The following is a 25,072-nucleotide window of genomic DNA, read 5'->3' on the forward strand; positions in this document are numbered from 1 at the left end:
TGATTGGTTATTTGCCCATCCTTGAGCCAATATTTGGTGCCAGGAGGGTGTCATACTCTGATTGGCCAAACAAATTTTCATGTCCATCCTTGGGGCTGAGGACGGAGTTGGGACAACTCAAACTTTATGGACTGCGAGTAGGAGATGTGTGGTTTCCAATGGGAAAGTTTAGGTGCTACTACTATAAGAAGGGTGAATTAAAAAAATAGATGTCTACTAGGGAGACTTTGGGAAGTCACTTCACCTCTGAATTTCTGCTTCCTCATGTACGTGTCAACTCAAGAGCAGAAATAGATCTCATCAAGAACAATAGCCAAACTGCCCTAGCCCCTATTGCCAACTGCTCTCATGGGACCCCAGCATCTTGTGAAGGGTCCCTTAAATATTTCTTAGCATCCCCAGGAGGTGTCCCCTACAGATTCACCACTAGGTCCCTTAGTGCCAGAAACAACGCACCAAATTCTGCTGGGCATGAGAAACCTTCAGCTCCAGTGAGAAACAAATGTGAAATCAACAACATACAAATCAAATTAAATAAACTTGTTATTTTAATCATTGGCAGGACAAGAGCCAGCAGTGTGTGTGTGCCACTCTTTTTGTGGAGTGAGGGCAGAAGTACATATTTACAAACGCTGTGAAAATAAAAAAGCTTCCTTCTTTTATTAATGACAGGGTCCTGGATAACTGTCCCATGACAGCATCTAATGCTGCGGAGACATTTCTGTCTTGTCTCATTCAATGCCTATGTACTGTGCACCTACGCTGAACCAGCTGTGCTGGGTACAAGCTGGAAATATGACGTAGCCTCAGCTTTCTAGGAGCTGATAGGCTGATGAGAAAAATCAGGGACATTTGCAGAAAGGCAACATTAGAAGGACGTATGATTTAATGATTGAATTATGGAGAATCTGGACACCAACAAATAAGCCTTTGCTTCATTCTGCACTTGCCTAATTCCTTTGCTTCAGCCTCTCCTTTTGCAAAGCAGAGGCAGGCCTAGAGCGAGAGCAAGGAGGGCACTTGCCTCAGAGGCGAAATTTAAGGGGTAGGGGGCATGGAAAAACCTCCACAATCAAAATAAATAATATTTTAGTGCAATAGTTTAAAAATAAAAATTAATATTAAAAAGTCCATAATGAGCAAAGTATGAAAATGTTACATAAAGCCATGATCAGACCACGCACTCGCGTGAACTGGCCTCACTTCCCTCACCCTCATCCCAGCCCCAGTTCCAAATAAAATATTATTTGTATAAATGGCCCATGGGCTGTAGTTTACAGATGTCATTTTTTAAAACATTGCATTAAAATATTACTGATCTTGACAACTGAGGGTTGTTTTAGTACTCTCTTAAATTTTGCACCTTTACTTGCTTCTAGACCCAGTCCTACTGCAAAGTATCCTTGAAAATAAGGTTGCCAGGTAAAACCCAGGATGCGCAATTAAAACTGAATTATACATAAAGTATGGTCCCGTGGGATAGACTTATACAACAAGGTTATTTGTTTATCTGGAATTCAAATTGAATTGAGCATCAGGTATTTTTATTTGCTACATCTGGCAAAGCTATTTGTGAAGTATCCTGTCATCCCCCCAATATAAGGCAGTATTTTGTTCTATGGCAACATACCCCACCCACCTACACATACGTTTTACACACTATGCAAGCGACACTCCTGGACATTAACACCCTCTTTCTGTAGGATGTTCCTCCCTTGATCTTCTTTCAGCCTCTTGCCTTATAATTTAGCCACTGAGCCTGACCCTGATTGCCTGGGCCCCCCTCAGCCTCCAGAAGCACCCTCCACTCAGGGCCTGGAGCACAGCTCAGATTCCCCATCGGCAAAATGGGTCCCACAGGCCTGGCCATCTTAGTATGTCTGTCAGCGTGTCCAGAATAGCCACATCCTATCACTTTACCTGGGCCCTTCCAGCGTTCAGCATGCATTTCCACAGGGGAGTGGAATTCTTATCAGCGGGGACCAGGGGCAGGGAGGGTAGTGGACAAACCTCCCAGAGCAGGAGGTGCAGCCACCCATGTGTCAATGGCCAACCAAAAATGGCAGAGGATGCGAGGGCGAGCAAGGCTTAAGGAAGCCAAGCTCAGAAAGGCAGGTGGAGCCAGAAAGAAGAGGAAAGGACCAATGGTGACTTTCAGAGGGGCCCTGGGAGCGGGGGCCAAACCTCTGAGGAAGGATGCGATTGTTACAGATCAAAGAGAACTTCTGCTGACCATGGATGAAGAATTGAGATGGGAAGAGGGAGGAAAGACTGGACAAGAGAAGAAGAGGAGAGAAGAAGGAAAGAGGTGGGGTTCTGGTGGGCAGTGTGGGGTTCCCCACTGTCGGAGGAGGGCAGGCATGTCACAGCTGAATCGCTGACTGCAGAACACCACCACCTTCACCCCACCATTGGCCAGCTCAGGGGGACTTCTAGCTCCCGCACACCCTGCATTTGCATCAGAATTACCTGGGATGTTTGTTACACAACTCCTAGCACTGGCCATCGTCCCAGACGAAATCTCTTAGAATCTCTGCCATGAGTTGGATTCTGCATTTAAAACCCTTCCCAGGTGGTCCTTTTATACCCTAAGCCTAGCTTCAGGTGGAAACCTTATGCTGTGTAGGGTAAAGGAAGAGATACTGGCCTCTGTTTCATAGCAGACATCTTTCTGTATCTTGGGGCTCCATTCACTTGAATTTGGGGCCAGCCCTAGAGGCTGGTGGTCATTCTTGAAAACACACCGGTGGGGGTTATTAGGATGACAATGGCAGGCAGAAGTGGTGAGTGTTTACACAGCCTCTTTCATACACAGCATGAAGAACCTCAAGATAGACTTCACGTCAGAGTGGGCCTGGTGCACGGGGAGAGTAATGACTTGACCCTACAACATCCGTCCGGCTTGGCCTCCTTCTCCCACACCTGTCTCAGGAGTCCCCAAGGAGCAGAGCCAGAGCGAGAGCGTCTTGCCTAGATTTCACTCTCCTCGAGAATCTCCTCCATGGTGTGGGCCAGGGTGAGGTCTCCCTCACTGCTCTCGGACAGGCTGCTGCCCCAGGGCCAGGCTGTATGGCCCAGGTGGGGCCGGGCACCCAGCGCCCCAAGGCTCTGCACGGACAGCTGCAGGATCTGCCCACTGCCAGGTGAGGGTCGCGGCTTCTGCAGTGTCCTGGTGCTGTTTCCTTTGGAAAGCTTCTTGGGACATTTCCCCAGGAATCGGATGTTCTTTTCAAGGACCCAGGCTCTGCAGCCCAAGGGGTGGGCTAGCAGGAAGCGGACCCAGTGCTTCCGCAGCTCGGCTTTCACCTGCCAGGTGAGAAGAGGGCAGGTTACTATCTCAGATTCATTTGGTTATGGGTCCACTCAGCAAATATTTATTGAGTGGCTACTCTGTGCCACCCCTGGGAAACTTACTTTCTAACTGGGTCGATAAACAAAGAGAAGCAAATACATGTGAGTATAGGAAATGGTAGTGACATTGTGAGGTCATTCCACTAGCTTCTAAGGTCAGAGGAAAACTGTTTTGGCCTCTGCCCCTGCCTATTTCAAGCCTCTTTCCAGAGGAGCAGAGAGCAGATTAGGGCTATGCTATAATATTAATAGTAAAAATAATCATAGTTTCCACATCGTAGGCCTTTACCATGAGCTCAGTGTGCCCAGAGCAACAGTAGAAGGTAGGTACGGTTATTATTCCCATTTTACAGATGAAGAAACTGAGTCATAGAGACCTGACTAACTCAGAGCTCCTTAGTGGGTGAGTCACAGCTTGAATCCAAATTTTTGGACTCCAAACTTCAAGCTTGTTCGATCACGCTAACACTCTCAGCATGTCTCCAGCGGGGCCAGGATTGGGTTTTGAGCTTCCTTACCCTCATCCCCACTCCTTTTCCCATTCATCTAAGCTGCCTCCTGCTCTGGAAGTTCACAGTCCAGATTTGTCCCAATGCATGCCAGTCACTGCACACTCCCCCATAGCACCGTCACATACACAGAAACTTCTGGGGGCAGTAGGATGCCAGCCCAGCCCCACAGATAACTAGAATGGCAGCATGGCAAACGTACCTCTCCATTGGCAAAGCAATACTGCAAGGCCACAAGTAGTCCCTGCAACGAAAGGAAGAGTTGGCATGAAGTTTGATTCAGTAGAAAATGTGTCTGAGAGTGACTTGCAAAGTCCAAAGTCCTGCCCAGATCCTAGTAGCTCCCAGGAAAGGCAGGCAACCACACTGCTTGCACTAACTAGAGTTAGCAATACTGGTTCCCTTGGATTTCCATGAGGTCTCTTCTTATTTTGACACCCACCATGCTTATCAGCCTAGGTATTTGCTTAAGTGCTCATAGGTCAATGATGATTAAATTCCAAAGACCCTATATCATTCATTCAGCTATACAAAAACTGTGCAAGGCCACTGTCCTATTTCTACTTGTCCATAGGGGGCATTGGCTAATGTATTTTTTCCTCACTTGCATCCTTTCCTTTTGGAAACTGACCCTCTCCTACTCTCTAGGCTGCTGGCAGTGGTCCCCATGATCTAGGATGGCCATCACCCCAATAATCAATCCAAATGGTTATGTGGCCCAAGCAGGGTCTATCTGAATTCTTTTCACTAGGAAAGAAGAGAGGTCACACTTTCTTTCTTGTATTTGCCAGGTTTATAGTTAAAGTAAGGCTGGAGATACTTCTGGGCACCTCCCCAGCTCAATGGAGAGAGCCTGTCTGAGGATGAAGCTGAAAGAGAGAAAAGCTGAGGCTGGAGATGGTGAGAGACAGAATTCTGATGATATTGTTTGAGTACCTGCATTCAGCTAAGTGTGCGTGATCCTAACATTTTTGTTTATGTGAGATAATAAACACCACTTATCAAAATATTTCTTTTGAAAAGGTAGATAATTTCACACCAGCCATTTGTCATCACACTTAGATTAAAATAAAATTTAACCACAGGAGGCACTCAGGTGATCTGGGCTCGGTGTCTGCGTCGCTGACTTCATCTTGTACCACGATTCTACATATTCCTGGCTTCCTCCGGCATCTCAACCTCATGTATGAGTTATCTGTTGCTGTATAACCTAGGGGACCAATGAAATAAAGATTTATCATCTCACATACTCTCTATGGGCCAAAATTGGCAGTGGCTTAGCTGGGTATTGTGGCTTAGGGTCATTTTTCAAGTTGCTGTCCAGATGTTGGTTGGAACTTCAGTCATCTGAAGGCTTGACTTGCTTCCACAGTCACGGCTCATATGGCTGGCAAGTTGGTGCCGGTTGTTGGTAGGAGGCCTCCCTAGAGTTGCTTGAGTGTCCTCATGACATGGCCGCTGGCTTCCCCCAGAGTGGGGGTATCCAAGGGAGCAAGGCCCTCGAAAGTGACATACCTTCATGTTCACAATTCTTTAATGGTAACACAGGTCAACCTTATTCGGTGTGAGAGGGGACTACACACAGCCTTGAATACTGGGAGATAAAGATCATTGGGAACCATATTGGAAACAGCTGATTTCTTCCTTTAGTCCCTTCACACTTGTTGTTTTCTGAACGATTCTTCCTTCAAATCTCTGCTTAACTGGCTTCTCAAAATTCAAGTCTTAGTTCAAATATCACATGAAAGAGAAGTCTTTCCTAACTACTCAATTTTGGGTGGCTATTCCAATCGCTATCATAGTACTCTATTTATATTTTTCACAACACCAGAATTATATTATTTATTTGTCAACTTGGTTCTTATCTATCCCTCTCCTCCCACCCTCAAACAAGACTAGCATTTTTATTTAGTCTTTCCACTGCCATGTCCCCAGCACCTTCAACAAATGCCTGGCACATAATAGGAGCTCAACAATATTTGTTGAATGAATAAATGAAAGAGTGAATGAATGAATGAGTTGGGTTTCTGTCTCTTACAACTAAAAGAGTCTTGCCTTAAACAATGTCAGACGACTTCTAAAACATGACAGGACAGTTTCTTTCTGTTCTTGTCCTAGTTATTTAGAATTGTGGATACAAGGGTTGCAATGAAAACTATAGGCCACCTTTATATGGCATTTTCAATTACAAAGTATCAGTGTTGGGGAAGTTGTCAATAAAGGGATCATCTCTTGATGTTGGAAATGTTTTCTGGATTTGCTGCTTAACTGCCAGAGGTCTGGAACCACATATGCTTCAGTTAATCTTTGTTTCCACTGTTTTTCCAGACTCCTACGCTTCCTGATTTGTTAAACAGTCACATGTGATAACCTGCATGCCATGGCTTTCCCTGTGATGTGAGCGTCTGTGGGACTTGGGGTGTGTATCTGATATAGTGAAGCTGGATATGTGAACAGGACTCAAGTACTCGAGTGTTTATGGGAAGAATCTCATAAAATGCCAGAACTTACAAGGAAAAAACACGGTCCAACTAAAGGGTGAAGGTCACAGCGCAGGCTGACGCTCCCGTTTCTCTTAATAATATTTCCCTCACCCCTATTGCTGGTAAGGGAGGTGCAGTACAGGGAAAAATGATGACATTGGAAAGGAATTATAAAATGGTGCCCTGGAGGAAGACTTTTATACTCTTCCTTATAGAAGCCAGAGGTCTCCAGGCTGGCTATCACAACATAAATCAAATGCTTGGATTCTCCTCACCAATATGGAATTTTCCTTCTCTCAGGCAACTAGCTATGCCAACGCTATAGCTCCTCACAGGGGCATGGTGGTACCAGTTGATTATTTTCACACATGCAGTCTCATTGGGGGTTCACAGGTGCCTTGTATAGTTGGCAGGGCCAGTACTATTTGCCTCTGAGCACATAATATTAGAAGGGTGGCTTAGAGCATGCCAGAATTCTCATAAATGAGTTAGGAAAAATAGGATTCCACATCACAAATATATTCTTTCACTCCCTCAGGTTCTTGGTTCACTGTTTAAGGAATATCCTGGAGTCTGGTTCACTCTCATTCTAGATAAAGCAAGTGTGAAGGGAGAAGTCCTACAGAACACATATCGGCACCACTTGGCAGTCTCGCCAGAGATCCCTTGATTGCAGGGAGCTGGAGGAAATCACTAAGCAATAAGCTCTGCGAAGAGTGAAGGACCCTCCCAAAGCAGCAAGAAAAGAAAGTTGCTAGATCCATCTGGGATGACCTTGTGACTCTTTCCACCAATACAATATGGTAGAAGTGACATTCTGGGACTTCTGAGCCTACGCCTCAAGGAGGTTGGAAGCTTCTATTTTCTCCCTCTTAGAACATTTGTACTTGGGATGCTCCAAGAGTCCAGCTGCTGTGCTGGGAAACGCTCAAAATAAATGGAGAAGCCACATGGATGAGAACTGAGGCTCTCTAACTGATAGCCTCAGCTGAGCTCAGTCAATAGCCATGTCAATGAGCCATCTTGGATGGTCCAGCCCAATCGTGCCCTCAGATGTTTGCAGCCCCAGCCAAAAACTACATGTATTGAAAGGACCGCCCCACTGAGTCCAGATAGCTCAGCTCACAGAACCATTAAATATCATGACATGGTTACTGCTTTAAGCCATAAAGTTTTGGGGTAGTTTGTTACAAGGGAATAGATGACCAAAACATCAGAGGAGTATGATAGGCTAGAATTCCTTCTCAGAAATCTGTCCCAAATAGCTCCGCATGAGTGTCTGGTCCTTGGCTGACTTTGGGTGTATGACATCAGCTGATTAAGGGCTCCCATAATGGGTTGAGTCCTCAGGGAAAAAAGGCCACCAAATACTACTGACATAGCAGCTGCAGCTTTTTGTTGTTGTTTTCTAATGCGGGATGATCTTTTAAAGATTAAGACCAAATAACATAGGAAACCCAAATTACTAAACCTTAGCTTTTGAAATCCTCCAGAAGATTGATGTAAATTTAACATGGTTTCATAATGAAAAAAAGTTACTGATTGGTTCTCTGTCTTAGTTCAAAGCCACACAAAATTCAGCTCTAACAAGAGCAAAAAAGAGCCATTGTCCATCTGCCCAGACCACACTTCAGGCTCTGTCTCCTTGACCTTTGGTGAGTGTGCAGTGGACAGGCTCACTGTCCCTACTCTGTCCACAGAATCGCAGCACCTGAACCTGTCTGGTGGCAGTGGCTTTAAGATTCTGATATAGGGAACTTGGTGACTCCCAGTTCTGACCTTCACAGGGCACCTGAGGGGCACAATGGCATAGTGGTTACAAGCAAGGGCTTACCCTCTGCATACAAATCTCACCTCTGGCGCTTATTAGTTATGCAAGTTCTCTTCTCTCAGTTCCTTCATCTTTAAAATGGTGTAATAACTTCTCCCTCAGAGCGATAATATGAGGATTCAATGAGACTAAGTGTTTGGGGGTAAACAGATATTTTCTAGTGTACCATTTTAATTCCTCTGCTGGTATTCTTACTGTATTTTTTTGAGTTATTTTCTTAGTGTTTGTTCCAGAGATTATAACATGCATCTTAACTTACCACAATCTAGCTCATATTAGTATAACAATTCTGGTAAAATATGGAAACTTTCCTTTAATGCAAGCCTATTTTTTCCTTGCTCTTTTATGCTATTATTGTCATAATATATTAGATCTTTATATAATACAGCTTATAATAATAATAATAATAATAATCATACAGTTTATGATATTTTATGTCTTTAAAATCAGTTGAAGGAAAGAGAAAATATATACATTTATATCTTTCATATTTACCGATATGTTTACTTTTTCTAGTGTTTTTTATTTCTTCGTGTGGATTTGAGTTATCGACTGCTGTCATTGTCTTCCATCCTGATGGGTTTCCTTCGATACTTCTCTTAAGGAAGTTTGCTAGCAATGAATTTTCTTAGACCTTGTTTATGTATGTCTTTATTTCGCCTTAATCTTAAAACATAATCTTGCTGACTATAGAATCCTTGATTGAATTTTTTCAGCAGTTTGATTACGTCATACCAATTTTGATTGTGTCATACCATTTTCTGTCCTCCATTGTTTCTGATCATATCAGATGTTAATTTTGTTCTCGGTTCCCATATGTAATGAGTCATTTTTCTCTTGTGGCTTTTAGGATTTTTCTCTTTGTGCTTGACTCCCAACAGTTTAACTATAATGTTTCTAGATGTGAATCTCTGTTTTTTCCTATTTGGAGCTCATTGAGCTTCCTGGATGTGTAAATTAATGTTTTTCATCAAATTTGGGGAGTCTGCAACCACTATTTCTCCAAATGTTTTTTTTTACCCCTTCCTATCTCCCTTCTCCTTCTGGGACTGTCATATGTGTATGTTGATTTTCTTGATGGCCTTCCACAAATCTCTGAATCTCTGTTATTTTTCTTCACTCTTTGTATTTATTCTGTTTCTCAGGCTTGATAATCTCAATGACCTATTTCCATATTCATTCTGCCTCTTCAGTCTGATATTGGGCCTCTCTGCCCCAACTAGGATCACAACTTCTGGCTGTGACATTGTCTTCCTTGTTCCTTTGCCACTGAGATCCCTACTGTACCTGACAATGCCCAGGGTCTGGGCTTTTTCTGCTTTTTGATCTATATCAAGTCAGTCCCTTTCTGCAGTGAAGCTGCTAGTTTTCACTAGAATTTCCTCACTGATGGAAAAGGCGTCGGAGGACAAGAACAGTCTCGGGAAAAACATACAATATAAACTCCCACTTTTCTTACTGAGGTTCAGTAATTTTTCGTGAATAAACTCTTCTCACTTTTGCAGGCCTTTGGTTGATTTCCAGGGTTCTGAAATAGATGTTATTGACAATTTTGTCAAATTTTATTGTTGCTTTTTGCAGAGAGGTTTTGCCAAGCTCCTCTTTTCATTCTGGAAATCCTGCTCCTATACTAGCATTTTAAGGTTATTAATTCCAAGATTATGACTCTGTGGAATCTTTGCTGCGTCCACACTGTTTGTGGTAGTCTTTTGCATTAGTGGTCTTTGCTAATGAGTCATGCCTCCCAGTTTTCATGTCCTCCTGCACTCTCCTCCCCTTCAATCCAGGCTGGGTCTGTGACTTTAAATAGTAGAATGCAGTGGTAGTAGTATCCTTGTGCGAGTTCCAGGCCTGGGCATTTAGAAGACCTGGAAGCTCCTGCTTTGGTGCTCTTGGGAGCCCTGAAGTGCCATGTAAGAAGTTCATGCTAAAGAGGCCACAGGGAGAGAACGTGCAGTGAGTGAGAGGCCCTAGGACTCTATGGAACTGAGGAATGTAGTTGACAGTGAGAAATGAAGCCCCAAATAAAGCCACTCCAGCCAGCCCCCGCCATTTGAGCCTTTCCAGCTTAGGCACCAAACTTATGGGTGGAGAAGTCATCTTGAAAGTTAGAGCCCAGCAAGCATCACATGTAGCAGAGCTGAGCCATTCTTGCTATGTCCTATCTGGATTTCTGCCCCCCAGAGTGATGAGAAATAATAAAAATCATTGTCATTTTGAGCTACTGAATAATAAATAACAATTCAAGCAATGGATAATCAGAATACCTAGGTGAATTAACCACAGCTGGCCTCCTGTTTCTTGTTTCAGCCCCCACACATCTGTCAAGGTTCAAGAGCCTCCTAGGTCATTAGTCCCTACTCAAGTTGCGTTGCGTTCTAAATATGTCACCTGAGGCACACATAACCTTCATTTTGCACAATGCTCTGCAGAGAACCCAGCAAAAATAGACACTTAATAAAAGGCTTCATGTTGCCATTCAGTTAATATGATCATGAGTCACACCAACTATTATAGCCCAGCCAGCAGACCACTGTTCCCTTCTGAGTCACTATGTCAGACAGGCAACACTTCTGTCTACATAGTGTTCTAATGACAAAGAGCCTCACTGATAAAGCCGACAAATTCTATTTCCATCTGTGGGCTTTCTCAATTTTGATCCTGTTTGGATCAAAGGCATTTTATTTTCTTCAAAAGCCAAAGCATCACGGTTAAGATGCTTACTTACATGGAAGGAGCTCAGAGTCAACTGAATGAAGAGTCGAATAAGTTTTGAAAATCCTTGAACTTGATCATCAGTGATGAAAGAGAAGAGAACCTCGTGAACACCCAATAAAGGGATGAGAACCAGCGTAGATTTTGCCAATCTGAAAATGACAACCAAATAACCGTCAGGAGGGCCACTTTGAGAACAGGCAACATTTCCTCCTCTTCCATGCATGTCTTTATTGTAGGTCTTACTACCTTAATAAATAGTTGATTTTCCAGTTTGCTTCCTTGGCTACACATTGAAAGCCTTATGGGTCAGTGTGATCTTGTTCTCTGATGGATCCCAATACCTGGCTCATGGCAGAGGCTCAGAAAACATGAATGAGTGAGTGAATGAATGAATTTCCCCATATAGATTATGATATACCCACCAGATTTTAACATTTTGCCTGATGGATAGATTTCCATGCACAGGGCTGTCACCCTGGGACACTACATCTTTACCATGTTTGACATATGTCCTATTACCTGGTTAGCAGGTGCCTCTATGTCTTTCTTTATTCAGGACTTCCAATGTCAGTGCTTTACTGAGTCTGAGAAGGGGAAAAAAATAGCTTGCCCAGGGTGACACAGCCACTAAGTGGCAAATTCCTGCCTGGAAGTGAAGCTTCTGACTTCCACACAGGCCCTGCACACTCCATGCAAGGTTTCACTATCAGCCCCTGTGCTATCCCTCAACCCTGGTGATGGCGAGGGCTGCAAGAAATGAGAAACTGATGCTCCTCATAAAAAATGTTGTGTGGAAGCTCCCGGTTGTATACACTATACACAAAAAAGACAGACATTCATTTATACCACCCACGTAAAAGCGCACAGCTGGGGCCCAAACATCCCATATCACATACTGGTGGTTCCCAAACATGGCTCACTATTTGACTATTAGAGTTCCTTACAGAGCTTTATATACATACTTTCATACACACATACATACATACACACACACACACACATCCTCCTGTGGCCCAGTGATGACCCTCTGAATTAAAACCTCTGAAGCCTGGGTCCCAGGAAAGTGAATTTTTAAGGAATTCCTCCTGAGATTCTGATAAGTAGCCATATTTGGGAACAACTGCTCTTTACCATTGAGCTGCTTCTTAATGTAAAACTATTAGGTTGGTGCAAAAGTAACTGCGGTTTAAAAGGTTAAAAATAATTGCAAAAAACGCAATTACTTTTGCACCAACCTAATACCTACATTAGCAACGATGACTCATATTCAGGGCACAAACAAAGCTACTGTCTTATACACATTGGGGATAAAAGAGCTTAATTGTAATGATTATTTTAGCCCAAGTCACTTTCTTAAAGGGACAGACTAAGAGGTTTCTCCAAAACGCCGTGGAATTAGAGATGTAGAAACATGCAGGGTCATCAACAGTGTCTTCAGGACGGTTTAACACTATCCAAGGAAAAGCGACACTTACTATGAATCCTATGTCTGTGAGAGCCATTCTACTGCAACGTTATCAAGGAAACAAAACTCCTCACCTTTGTGTCCTAACAGAACCCAAAGCCAGGAAGAGCTGAGCGGGAGTTACCACGGAGGAGGGACCCCACCTGGGTATGTGGGTTGCGGTGTGTCCCATGGCCTTGACTGTCAAAGAGAGGCCAAGGAGAGACTTTAAGAGGGTTTTTGTATTGTTGTTTTCATTTCCAGACGTGTTTTGAAACCCTCTAGCTCAGAGGTTGCAAAGTGGCGACCTGAGTTGTATTTGACCCGCAAACATTTTCTGCTTATGCTAGGAAGTGATTTTTGTTATTGGAGCCATTTTTAAATGAGAAGGCAATTTTGAGTAAAGATGTCCAGATTTCCAGCTTCTTTAGAAAAATGGGGAGATCTGGCAACACTGGGTCCAAATTCTTGCTTGGCAATAGTCGGCTACAGCCTGATGGTGGATGTCCCTCTAGAGGGAACATGCGCTCTCCAACTCCCAACCAGCTTGCTGGGCCCTTGCAAGTATTTGAGGTTGTGACACTTGCTCTGAGTTATCTGGATTTTAAGGAAACATACTTACATTCTTACATGTGACCCGTGTCTTACCATCAACTTATTCTTGGGGCCTTGCTATGGCATTATTATTATTATTATTATTATTATTATTATTATTATTATTATTATTGGTATTACGAACTCTTTTTTAATGACAACGGATGGTAAATTTATACAAATTACAGGCTAGAATATAATGAATACAAAATCCATCCAGATAATGGTTAAAAAACTATCATTTAACAAAAGTAAATCTGAATCAGTGGCTAAAGAACTCAAGCCCCCCATTTTGACAGTTACACACAGTTTTCAACTTAGTGCATCCAAAGCCTGTCCTTAGTCAAAGCTCTATTCAAGACTACAGCATGTCAATGGCTAGTGATTAAAACTTTCTAACACTTTTAAGCATTAATGTCAAGAGACATTTCATAACAGATTCACTATGCAAAACTCAAACAAGAATATGTGAATGTTCTTTGCAAACTGCAAGGTGCTGTGCAGATGTTGCTAGCTGTTACTATTATTACTATTCAGTGAGATTTCACTGAACGTGAGAAAAAGGAAGATTAGTCTGTGTAACTGACAAATATGACTTGCAGAACATCTTAAAAGGAATGCAGATATTACTTTCAAGTGCACATAGCAACAAAACAGGCAAGGAAAGCGTGGCCAGGAGTGATGGTAAGTTGACTAATTCCAAACCATTTTAATAAATATATAAAGGATTAAGCTATTCCTATTACATGTAGTGTTTATCATTAAGTTCCCAAAGTCCCTAAAAATTATTTTCTCGGGTGACCCTTTTTCCCTGCAAATAAGAAATAAAAATCAAATCTTGTCAAGTTATTAATGTGCTGCTTCTGCCCAGCTCTTGCAAAATTTGTCTTAAATATAAGAGTTGAGTCTGAATTAATTGGCATTATGTTTTTGAAATCAACTGTTTATTTCAGAATAATTTTAGATCTGTACAAAAGGACCCAGATACTGCAGAGTTCCCAGACATCCTTTGCTCCATTTCCTGTAATGTTAAACTCTTACATAACAAGGGTACATACGTCAAAACTGAAAAACTGATATTGTACGTGATTATACTCCAGACTTTATTCAAATTTTACCAGTTCTTCCACTAATTTTCTTTTCACATTCCAGGATCCAACCCAAGAGTCCACATTTAGCATGGGATGAGTTTTAAAGAAGGACCACCTTTTTAATGAAGTTTGGGGCCATTTTAGTAACTACCAACTCTTAGTATGCATGTCAGAAGGGCCTGGCAACTCCTCACCTCATTCTACCTTCTCCTTGGACAAAGTACTATTTGTGTCCCTGTTCAGATTAATATCCATAAATAGCTATATCAGTTTACCCTTATGAACTGTGTTTATACGTATTTTTCATTTATAATCATTTGTTTATTTAAATGGCCGAGTTTATTGCAGTCGTTTAGCTATTCAACAAATATTTATTGAGCATCTGTTCTGGCCACATGAGAAAGTACAGTGGGAGGGAAGGAGCTGGGGTCAAAGGAAGCAGAGTACCTGGGGTCTCAACACAAATCCCAGCAGGGACAGTGCCTGGGGCCTGGGTTCAAATTCCAGCACTGCCAATTGCTAGCAATGTGACCTTGGGCAAACTATTTAACATCTTTATATGTAAAAATGAGGATTATATTTTAATAATATAATATAAAATATTGAAATAATAAAGTGTTATTGATAATAATACCTGACAGTGTCATTGTAAGGATGAAATAACATGTGGCAAACTCACAGAATAAATGATATCTGATACATGATAAATGATCACTAAAATTTAGCTATTCCTATTTTTAAAGAAGCCATCCCTGCCCTCAAGTGGCTTACGATCTCAATGATTTTGATCAATTTTTCTTCCATTTGTGACATTTTCATCTTTGGTTGCCCAGAACCAGACAGTCCTTTCGGAAAGAGCTCTGGGTTTAGCATGTTAAGAAATGATTTGCCTTGGGTGGGAGATGAGGGTAAGGAGGATCAAATATACGGTGATGGAAGGAGAACTGACTCTGGGTGGTGAACACACAATGTAATTTATAGATGATGTGATATAGAATTGCACACCTGAAATCTATGTAATTTTAATAACAATTGTCACCCCAATAAATTTAAATAAAAAAAATAAAAAAATAATACAACATACCAAAAAAAGGTTTTTCCAATCTACTCTAAAAAAAAAAAAAAGAAAAAAAAAAAGAAATGATTTGCCTTTATAAATTCATTAAGAGCTCTGCCCCACACATTGCATAGACAGTTAAGACCTTTTATCTAGAGCAAGTGAACCGCCTTGGTGCTGGAACCACAAAGAACAGAGAGCTCCATCCACGCTGAGGGTCTGCGGTGTCAGTTGCATTCCAGGGCCATTGCTCTCCCTCAAGCTTGGCCAGCTGTCCCTCTCCAGGCCAGACAGATGGTCCGGTGACAGTTTCTTCCTCTTCAGTGGTGGAAGCCCAGGGGCGAGGGCTAGGACTACAGAAGGTTCTCCAGTTCCTAGCTATTTGCCTTTTTGGCAAGGCCTACATGTGCTTAATTTAAACTTTCCTAAAATAGACTCCTGGAAGGGGACCAAATCTTGAGAGCTATGTTCTGAAAGTTCTCAAAATCTGGGAAAGTTGGAGACATGCCTGTTCTTACCAGAGTTTGGACAAAAATGCACTAGATCCATTGTTCCCTCCTCCTTACCCTAGCAGAGGGCTCTAATGGAAAACAAGCATGGAGGGAGGTGTGGAAGAGGAGACCCTCCCAATGTGGAAGGGCACAGTGTGAGCCGGGGGTGCTGATGACCCATGGAGGTGACGGGAAGCAGCCCTCCCAGAACTTGGAAATAAGGGAGGTTGCACTGCTTGGAGAGAAAAATGGGCAAGTGCACTCATCGCTGCTGTAGGACTCACCAGGGAGTAAAATAAGGTGGCCTGGGTGTGTTCTGAGAGACAAGGCCCTGATGTTTTGCTAATTAATAAGCACTAGCAAATCAATTGTGTTGTACTCTGCATGGAGAAAGAGTCAGTGTCGTGCGGGGTGGCCTGCGGGGCCTCTGGTCCCACTCCCCACATAAGAACGCAGGACATGGCTAGGCCAAAAAAGAACACCCACGGAGCCGTAGATAGGGGAGTCATACCACTGTATTCTCTCTGGCAGCCGGGCGAGACACATGCAGTAGTAGCCTCAGATCTGCAGTCCGCTATTCACTTCTCTGCCTGCCAACCAACCAACCAATCAACGCAGCCCTGCAGTTACATCAGTAGCCAATTGGCTAACCTGCCAGCCAATCACAGTTGATGATCATTCACTACCCCAGCCAGCACCTCCCCACGGGAAGCCGAGAGCCTGGAAACTGCTCTCTGGGATTCTGTCCCCACAGTCAGTAAATGGAAATCAGATGGCCAACTAAAATGGCAGCAAGTATCACAAAGGAGCAGGAAGTTCTCAGTACTTATCCAGCCCTACCTGTGGAGACTCTGGGAAATGAACCTCCCTCACTCGCCAGGCAGGTGGCACCACAGGACAGTGGTGGTTTCTTAGGCCACTGTCAAGGATCCTTCATCGCCAGTCACTCTACTTGACAACGTGATCACCAACAACATTCAGGTGACCACTTTGTATTTCTGGATCTTCTGGTGTCAACTTCATGAGGACTGAAGTTACTAGAAGGAACCCCTGCCCCACCCACACCTTCCATAGTCTCTAAGAATGAATACTTGTATAGTCTGGTTTATACATTAGTCTCTTGTGAGTTAAGTTGGCATCAGTCAGCCCTTCAAAGTCTCAGCCACTTTGGAACACTCAGAGTTCCCCAATACAGTCCCCAGGTGGTGGTGAACTCGCCAAGATGAGGTGTGTCAGCCTGGGAGGCATCCAGGTAAGCATGTACCCAGGTTCCTCTTTTCAAGCTATTCCTCATACAAATATGGGGGAAAGGAAAAAGAAGTTTTCAGACACATTGCGTATGCCAGGCAGGTTACTCTTTTTCTCCCCTAAATAGCCATCTTAAATCATTGTTCAGCCATGAGGGTTTCCCCAGTATCTTGATTTACTCTTCCCTAGATCATTGGGGTGTGCACACACGCTCCGGGGCTATGCAAGGTGATCCATTTGTATTGGAAGAAAATATTATAAAAAGATAGAAGTTCGAAATATGTTATCTGTATCTGTACTTTATAATTTTCTGTTTTTTGGTGTATGTTATAATGTATATATTAGTTCAGCAGACCATGTGTACATATGATGAACGTCCATCTCAAAATTTCTTTACTGATAGAGATGCATGATCAGAAAAGTTTGGAAACCACTATCTTGGATAAATCAAAAGTTATCCCTTGGAAAATGGATATAAAGACTGTTTAGAAACACATTTTCCATGGCCTCACCAGAAAATTCCATACCTTATTCTCTAGGGCATCTATTCTAGTGGTCTCCTACTCTGGCTGTGTATCAGAATCTCCTGGAGATTTTGACTTGTAAGTAGTCCACGCGGTAGGGCTCCATGCCTTACCCTGAGTCAGAATACCCAGTGGAGGGCTGGCCAGTGTGTGCTTTTCGCTGGCTGTCAGGAGATGCTTAGGAGTGGCCAGGATGGAAAGCTATTATAAGAGCTGCTGTGGGTCTGGAGCATTAGGAGACCAAGTGGTACACGGTGGGCTTTGGGGTCACAAAGTAAAAGGGTTTAAGCTCTCGGTCTGCATGGATAGTGGTGCCTTGGCATTTGTCTGCATTCTGTTTCTGTCTTCTGGGTGTGCTGTTCTCTGCTGGGTTTCCAGGGTTCCTGGGTTTCCCCCACATCTGGTTAGTGAGAGGACAGCCCTTCCAGAATAGACTCACACAGGGTAGACTACAGCAGCTCTACTCTTGGCCTTGGACCTCTACCCTCAGAGAGTGTTAGAGAGGCTAAGCCTTGGACACAGGGCCTAAGAAACTGTCAGCCACTTGGGGGCTCAATCACAGGTGCCATGAAAGACAGTGAGGCTCCTTGTGATCTAGGCCAGCCCAAATGGCCCATGGCTAGGGGTGTTTGCAAAATATTTGGGCCAACTACAGTATATTTTTGCCCAGTCCTGAACTGTGCATGTTTATCCTTCTGGCCTCCTGGAGGGAGTGAGGGTTTTAAGTAGATAGAATTTGGGGTCCAGATCCTGGGCAAATACCACCCACCACTTCTGATTAGATTGGGACACCTGTATCTGTGACCTCCTTTTATCCTCATAACAAGCAGGAGGTGAGTCTGGTGTGGTGCTCCTACTTGACACATGAAAAAACAGGCCCAGAAAGGCCAATCAACTTGCCCAAGGTTAGTCGGTGAGCCTGGGGTCACGGCCAGCATCAGCCTTCCTAACTTGCCTTCCACACCAATACCCCAGTCCTTGGCGAGTTAGAATGTGTGCCCCTTGCAGACAGGGCCCACTTCATATTTACCTTTTGTTCCAAGCACAATGTCGGGCATCTTGTAGGTATTCATTAGGTGTTAGTCAGATCAATGGAAAAACTACCTTCCCAGCACACCTGGGTCAGGCCCCATTCTGGCTTAGAGAGAGTGAGAAACAGAGCTATAGCTATTCTCACTCACACCCCTGCCTCTGTCCTGCCATGTGGACTAAAAGGCTTACCCTTAGAGCTACTCTTTTAGGTTAAAACACTCCTTTTCCAAAAGCCTGCTGAAGTAAACACATCCCACAGATAGTAAAGACTAACTGAAAAAGGAAAGAGGGATCCATTTATGTCATTCATTGATTTATCGGTTCATTCATTCGTTCATTTGTATTTACAGCATTGCACATCTCCATAAAGACTTATAATCTGATTGTGTGAACTGGGATTATGGTCACTGGAAAGCAAGATGGACACAGCAAAGGCAAGTCACAAAGAAAGCATGACGGTGTGAAGAATGTATTTCCTTGGACTCCAAAAGTTTGTGGTCTTATCTTTCAAGGTCTCAAAAATACCAAATATTCTCTTCTGAGTTATGAATATGTCTTGTATTTTGTTATCTCAAATTCCTCCCAAAGGAAGGCAACTATCGAACTTCCTGCACATGCCTCTTTCCTTTCCCTGTAAACCTCATTCTTAGGAGCATTTTAGTTTCCTCCCGGGGGAATGTGTGTGCCCTTGATTACTCACCACTTACTTTATCTTCATGGGGCCAGAAGGTCCTCACCATCGGCAAAAGCGCTACATGATCCTACGACCCTTCTTCAGAGGGACTCTCCCTGATACCCTTGTCTTAAAAGATAAACATACTGGTGCAACTCATTCTCCCCTTCCCAGGACATTCGCCAGAACAACTAGAAAGGGTCAAAACAATCTTAAACTATTGGGTACTGACCTCAGAGCACTCACCTGTATTTATAATCTCTGAAGCACATTTGATGGGCTTTGAGCTTAGAAATGAGAAGCTTGAGAATTTTCAGGAAGATGAAGAAATTGACCTTGAGAAAAAGCAGATGTGGGTAAGTGATGGACTCCATATGGCGATGAATATCGAGGTCACCCTGGGCCTCCCCATCAGATCCTTGTCCATGTAAACCAGGTGTGATTTGGCAGGCAGCCAGTCAGGTAGTAAGTGCTTGTAGGGATCCCCACTCTCCCTAAGGCCATTTCAACTGAGAGCCTGGAAAGGATCCTGGAATGTCATTTAGTTTATTCTCCTGCCCCAGAAATGTTCATCACTGCTGTCATCTGGGAAAGGCAGATGGACTTTTACATTATTATTATTAACTAACATTTATTGGGTACTCACCATGCCAAGCATTGGGCTAGCTTTCCATACATTATTTTATTTAGTCCTCACAGCAACCCTCTGAGGAAGCCCCCCCGTTTTTATGCCATGATACAACGAAAAAACAGAGGCACAGAGGAGATAAGTACCATTCTCAAGGTTACACAGTTAGTGACTGAGCTGGTAATTAAATCCAGATTTATCTGATTACAACCTTCCCTTCATTTAAACAGAATGCCACGCTACCTCCCTTCTGTAAAGAACGCCAACCTATTAGTGTCTAACTTGAGGTCCTGTTGCTGCCACGGGATTCACTGGAAAGCACATGTTCTCCACTCCCTAGACTACTTTCCACAATGGTCATGGACTGGGAAAATTCAGCTCTTCATTGTCAGCATTGGTAGAAATTTTAAAATGTGTCTTCAAAGTCTTTGACATCTCTCCCTTCAAAAGGCAGAGGCTAATTTCCCCCTTTCCTCTAGAATGTGAGCTAGATTTCGTTATTTGCTTCTAATGAAAAATATATGGTGAAAGTAATGCTATGTGACTTCTAAGTATAGATCCTCAATAAGATGACTTCCATCTGTTTCTTTCTCCCTCTCTCCCCTCTTCCACTTTCTCCCATTGCTTACTCTGGGGAAAGCCAACTGCCATGTTGTGAGAACACTCAAGCAACCTATCGAGAGATCCACATGGGGGAACTGAATCCTACCAATAACCAGCACCACTTGACAGCCATGTGTGTGAGCCACCTTGGAAACTGATCTTCTAGCCCTAGTCAAGTCTTCAGATGGCTGCAGCCCTGGCCAACATCTTGACAGCCACCTCATGAGCCAACATGAGAAGTAGAAGAGAGAGTGGTTGAGTGTGGTAGGGCTTGGAGAATGAGAACAAGGCTTGTGAGAAGTGATACTGAGGGAAAAGGGAGGACCACTTCCTGCAGTGCCTTTCCTGGTCATACTAAGGAGCTTGGGTTACCTTCTGAAAGCAATGGAGAACCCGTGATGGATTTTAAGCAGGCAATTGACCTGATCAGATATGTATCTCTGCATTTCAGGAAGGTCATTTTAGTAGGAGTGTGGAGGATGGTTGGATAAAGCCAAGACTGGAGGAGGGAGACAAGTTTCAGAGTTCCTGGGGTTGGATGATGGAGAAGTGGAGTAAAGCAACAGCCCTCGTACGTCAGTGATGGAGATGGATTCAAAATCAGTAAGGAATTTGAGTCAAATGACTTTTGTTACTTTTTGTTGGATGTGGGGTTCAAAGATGACCCCAAAGTTTATCGGTAGATCTCAAATGTGTGGTAGTGCCATTCACCAAGAGAGTACCACATGGAGGAGGAAGAGCATGGGAGAGAGAAAGGGGAGGAGTCCAGCAACTTTGGATGCAAAAGACGTCCCAAAGCAGTGAGCTATTTATTTCTGGACCTGAGCAGAAAGGTCCTAATTAGAGTATGGGGCCAATGGAGTAGGCAAGATTGTCGAGGGACAATGTGTAGACAGGGAGAAAAAGAGGGTTAAGAGAACCACCTTGTAACAAAGGGAAAGGTAGAGGAAGTAGAGATAACGAAGGAGATCGAGGAAGGGTAGCTAGTGCAGTTGGAGTGAATACAAGGAAATGGTATCCTGGTAGTTCATGATAGGAAGAATTTTAAGAGGTTTAAATGCTACACAAAATTTAAGAAAATAAGACAGCATTTAGCAATAAGGAGCTCACCAAGAAAAGATGCAATTCAGGAGGAAGCACAAGCCAGACTGCAGTACTTTGTTTTATGAATGAAACACCGAAGACGGGAGACAGCCAGTACAGACCACGTGTAAGAGGCTTGGCTGAGAAATGAAGCAGAATGACATAACAGTAGTTGACAAGGGATGCAGAATAGAAATAATGTCTCCCCATTTTTATTTGCAGGGATGGAAAAAGGGTTTCACCATTGTTTTTAAAATGAAAAAGACTTAAACATGCCTCTATGCAACGGAGAAAGAGCTGATTGAGGCAGCGATCAGATGACAATGGAGTAGTCTCTACAGACGTTAAGCCAACACAGTGCTAATGTTTCTGTCCAGAAACAAAACCCTTTACATATTGAAACACAAGGTGCAGAATACACATATACCTGTTATGACTTGCCTTGATGGCTTCTGGAGAATCAATGCTTAAATTAAAGACTAGGGTTTTAGGCAAGAGGCTATTTATCCAACCCACAAGCCAACAGGAATGATAGAGATTCCCAGCCAAAGAATATTTAGTAACAGAACACTTAAACACAAAGTGTAACCAAGTAATTTATCCCTTTTAATGGGATATCTGTTTTCCATCACAAAGAGAAAACCTTGTGTCCTTGGCTTAGTGATTTGTTGAACTTGGGTATTTTTCTTACATAGTAAGCTTCACAGGAAGAAAGGCACATATTTCAACCAACTAATTTCAGTCAGAACTGTCTCCTAAGAAATGAAGGGTTCTAATAAACAGCATGTTGATTCGCTGTTCTTTGTGTCTTCCAGAGACCAGACAGTAGAAAATAAGCGTCAACAAATGGGCCATTAGGAGGAAACATTTCTTGACTGCCATGGAATGAAACATCAGCCTGGTTTACCACGGAGCCCTGTCCTAGGCTTCCCAGAAGACAAAAGTCAGCAATCATATTTGGATGGTGCTATTCATCATTTGTGCACAAGCAGGAAGGGAAATTTTGAATGAGGAAATTTTTCAAGTACCCAGTCAACTCCTCTTGGATTCTGAGACCAGAAGGGCGTTGCTTAGGACCCCAAACATATACGGCTCCCTTTACACCCTAGATGGTACAGAAGGCGTTATCAGATGTAATATTCTTGGTAACACTTCATTGGTACCCCAGCTCCTGTGATCAGATATGTGCCTACAGGTTGGCAGCGGTGATTGCCAGTATGGTGGGGGTTCATCTGTCCCCAAACTCCTCTGACCTGCTGTGTGGACTAAAATACCTACCTTTAGAACTACTCCATTGGGTTAAAACACTCTATCCCCAAGAGCACTGCTGGAAGGGTAAGGGGTAATTAGGAAAGAAGGGAAGGAGCTCTTTCTCTATCTCTCATTCATTTATTTTTTACGAAAATGAAGAATTCAATAAATACCTATGATCTGACTTACTTTCGCCATGGAAAGCAGACGATGCGATGCAGCAAAGTTAAGTTTTGATGACGTGGGAAAATCCAGGGTATGGGGAAATTCCCACTGTAACTCTTCAGAGGAAGGGAGTATGTAGTGAGGAGATGTCTGGGGAAACCCAAGCAATAGAAATACCCTGAGTTCCTGGTGAGGAAGAGGACCTAAGAAGGGACAAAACCAGTGAAGACTAATTTTACTAATTTCTCAGCTTTGTCAGGTTCTGGGGTTGTCAGAGAAGACTCAACAAGAGTGAATGAAGGTGAGGAGAAGTCAAGATGGTGGAATAAATAAACGCTATGCCTGCCACCTTTTATGACCACATTAAAATCACAACTGAATTATAGAACAATCAACCTCTAGAATCATCTGAAGACTAGCAGAACAGGATCCCTATAACGAAGGATATAAACAAAAGGCTACATCGAGACTGGTTGGAGGGGCAGAGACATGAAATGTACTGACCACAAACCCACAGGTAGTGGTTGGGCACTGGGAGGGACACCTTGGTGGTGGAGGTGCCCCCTGAAGAGTGAGGGGTCCCAGCCCCACACCAGATTCCCCAGCCCAGGAGTCCTGTGCCAGGAAGAGGAGTACTCACAACATCTGGCTGTGAAAATCAGCAAGGATTCCATCAGTCCCAGTAAGACAGAAGGTGGCTGGAAAGCCAGACATGCACTTAAAGGGTCTGCACACAGACTCATTTGATTGCAAGCACTTACCCGGGGCTCTGGCAGAGGGGCAGCAGCTCAAGAGGAGCCAGAGACACACAGAGAAAGACTGAGTTTGTGGCTTCAGGGCAAGGGCTACATGAGGAGCCCACTTCACATGTAGCCCACAGGTGGATGTGATCTTTCCTGTGTCGAGCCCTACCCCACAAGGCCAAATCTGAGACGGCATTTGCTGGGTGAACTCCCTGGGACCCCGCCCTGCCCAGCTAGTTTGGAATCACTGGGGGTACTTTCAGCCCGTGGGCCACCAGCCCGGCCCTGCAAACTATGGAAGCCTCGGCATACTGGGAAACTTTCGGTCAGCCACTACTTGCACTACAGCCTTTCTTGGATGGCTCTTGGGGATCTGCAGGCCCCAGGTGAGTGGTGGCTGCCCGCTGTGTTCTCTGAGTGTTTTGCAAAGTGGCCACAGGCTCAGCAGTGGCACAAGAACTGAGCCTGTGTTAACTTTGTGAAAATGATCAGTCCCACCCTACTGACTCCCCCATCCCACCCAACTCAGGCAACATCGCTGGGAGCACTGTCAGCACCAGGTTAACCTTCCTGGCCTGTGCACCTAAGAAGGCTCTTTCAGCAGCTGAGCCTTAAGAGCAGCCAGCAGGTGGCAACAGGCCTAGTGTTCCTTTGCTAAGCTGCCCCCGGCCTGATACTGGTGGCAGCCAGCCTCGGTTCACAGGCCACTCCCACACAGCCCCAGGTTCAGCACAGGCACAACCAGCCACATATAGCTTTGTAGCTCCTACTAGGTAGCCCCAGGCCAGTCATAGCGAGGCTGAAATTAGCCTGCATGAAGCCCCTTCCAAGAGGCACCAGAAATAACACACCCAGAGGCCAGCTTTAGACCACATCAGAGTACTGCCTGAATAGCCCTACTAGTGGCGCACCGAAAGGGTGGTCTCAACAAGCACAAGAGCCCACTAGGGCAGATCCCTCTCTGAAGGGTGAGCCCCACACAGCAGCTCATATACTGTGGGCATAGCCAATCCTCACGACCAGTCAGCCTGAGAGTCAATCCACCCACTCACATGCCAAAAGTCGTCAAGACTCAACTACAACAGGAGAATACACACAGCACACACAAGGGACACTCCTAGAACTCACAGCACAGGTGATCAGAGAAACTGCACCACTGGACCACATAGGACACTTACTACATAAGACAACCCTGCAAAGACTGAGAGACACAGGAGATTTACCTCACACATAGAAGCAAACACAGAGAAGCAGCCAAAATGAGGAAACAAAGAAACATGACCCAAATAAAAAAGGAGAAAACGCGAGAAAAAAAACTAAGTGAAATGGAGGCAACCAACCTACCAGAGACAGAGTTGAAAACACTGGTTATAAGAATGCTTAAGGAACTCAGTGAGAATTTCAGCAAAGAGAAAGTAAGCACAAAGTAGGATATAGAAACCATAAAAAAAGTCAAAAATAAAGAATACAATAACTGAAATGAAGAATACAGTAGAAGGAATCAGCAGCAGATTAGATGAAACAGAAGATCGAATCAGCAATGTAGAAGACAA

General features: G+C 43.8%; 1 protein-coding gene across 1 annotated transcript in view; it reads right to left on the reverse strand.

The window, feature by feature from the left end:
* Window positions 1–431: 431 nt before the first annotated feature.
* The window catches only part of GLP2R (glucagon like peptide 2 receptor), a 63,922-nt gene continuing 39,281 nt past the window's right edge, over window positions 432–25,072 (reverse strand). The window contains exons 10-13 of the mRNA XM_033089098.1: window positions 19,293–19,381; window positions 10,903–11,041; window positions 4,063–4,104; window positions 432–3,306 (exon numbers count right to left, since the gene is read on the reverse strand). Of these exons, the coding sequence (XP_032944989.1) occupies window positions 2,971–3,306; window positions 4,063–4,104; window positions 10,903–11,041; window positions 19,293–19,381 (606 nt within the window). The 3' untranslated portion in view covers window positions 432–2,970. The remainder of the gene's footprint in view (window positions 3,307–4,062; window positions 4,105–10,902; window positions 11,042–19,292; window positions 19,382–25,072) is intronic.

Source organism: Rhinolophus ferrumequinum, chromosome 21 (assembly GCF_004115265.2).
Source record: "Rhinolophus ferrumequinum isolate MPI-CBG mRhiFer1 chromosome 21, mRhiFer1_v1.p, whole genome shotgun sequence".
Taxonomy (NCBI): domain Eukaryota; kingdom Metazoa; phylum Chordata; class Mammalia; order Chiroptera; family Rhinolophidae; genus Rhinolophus; species Rhinolophus ferrumequinum.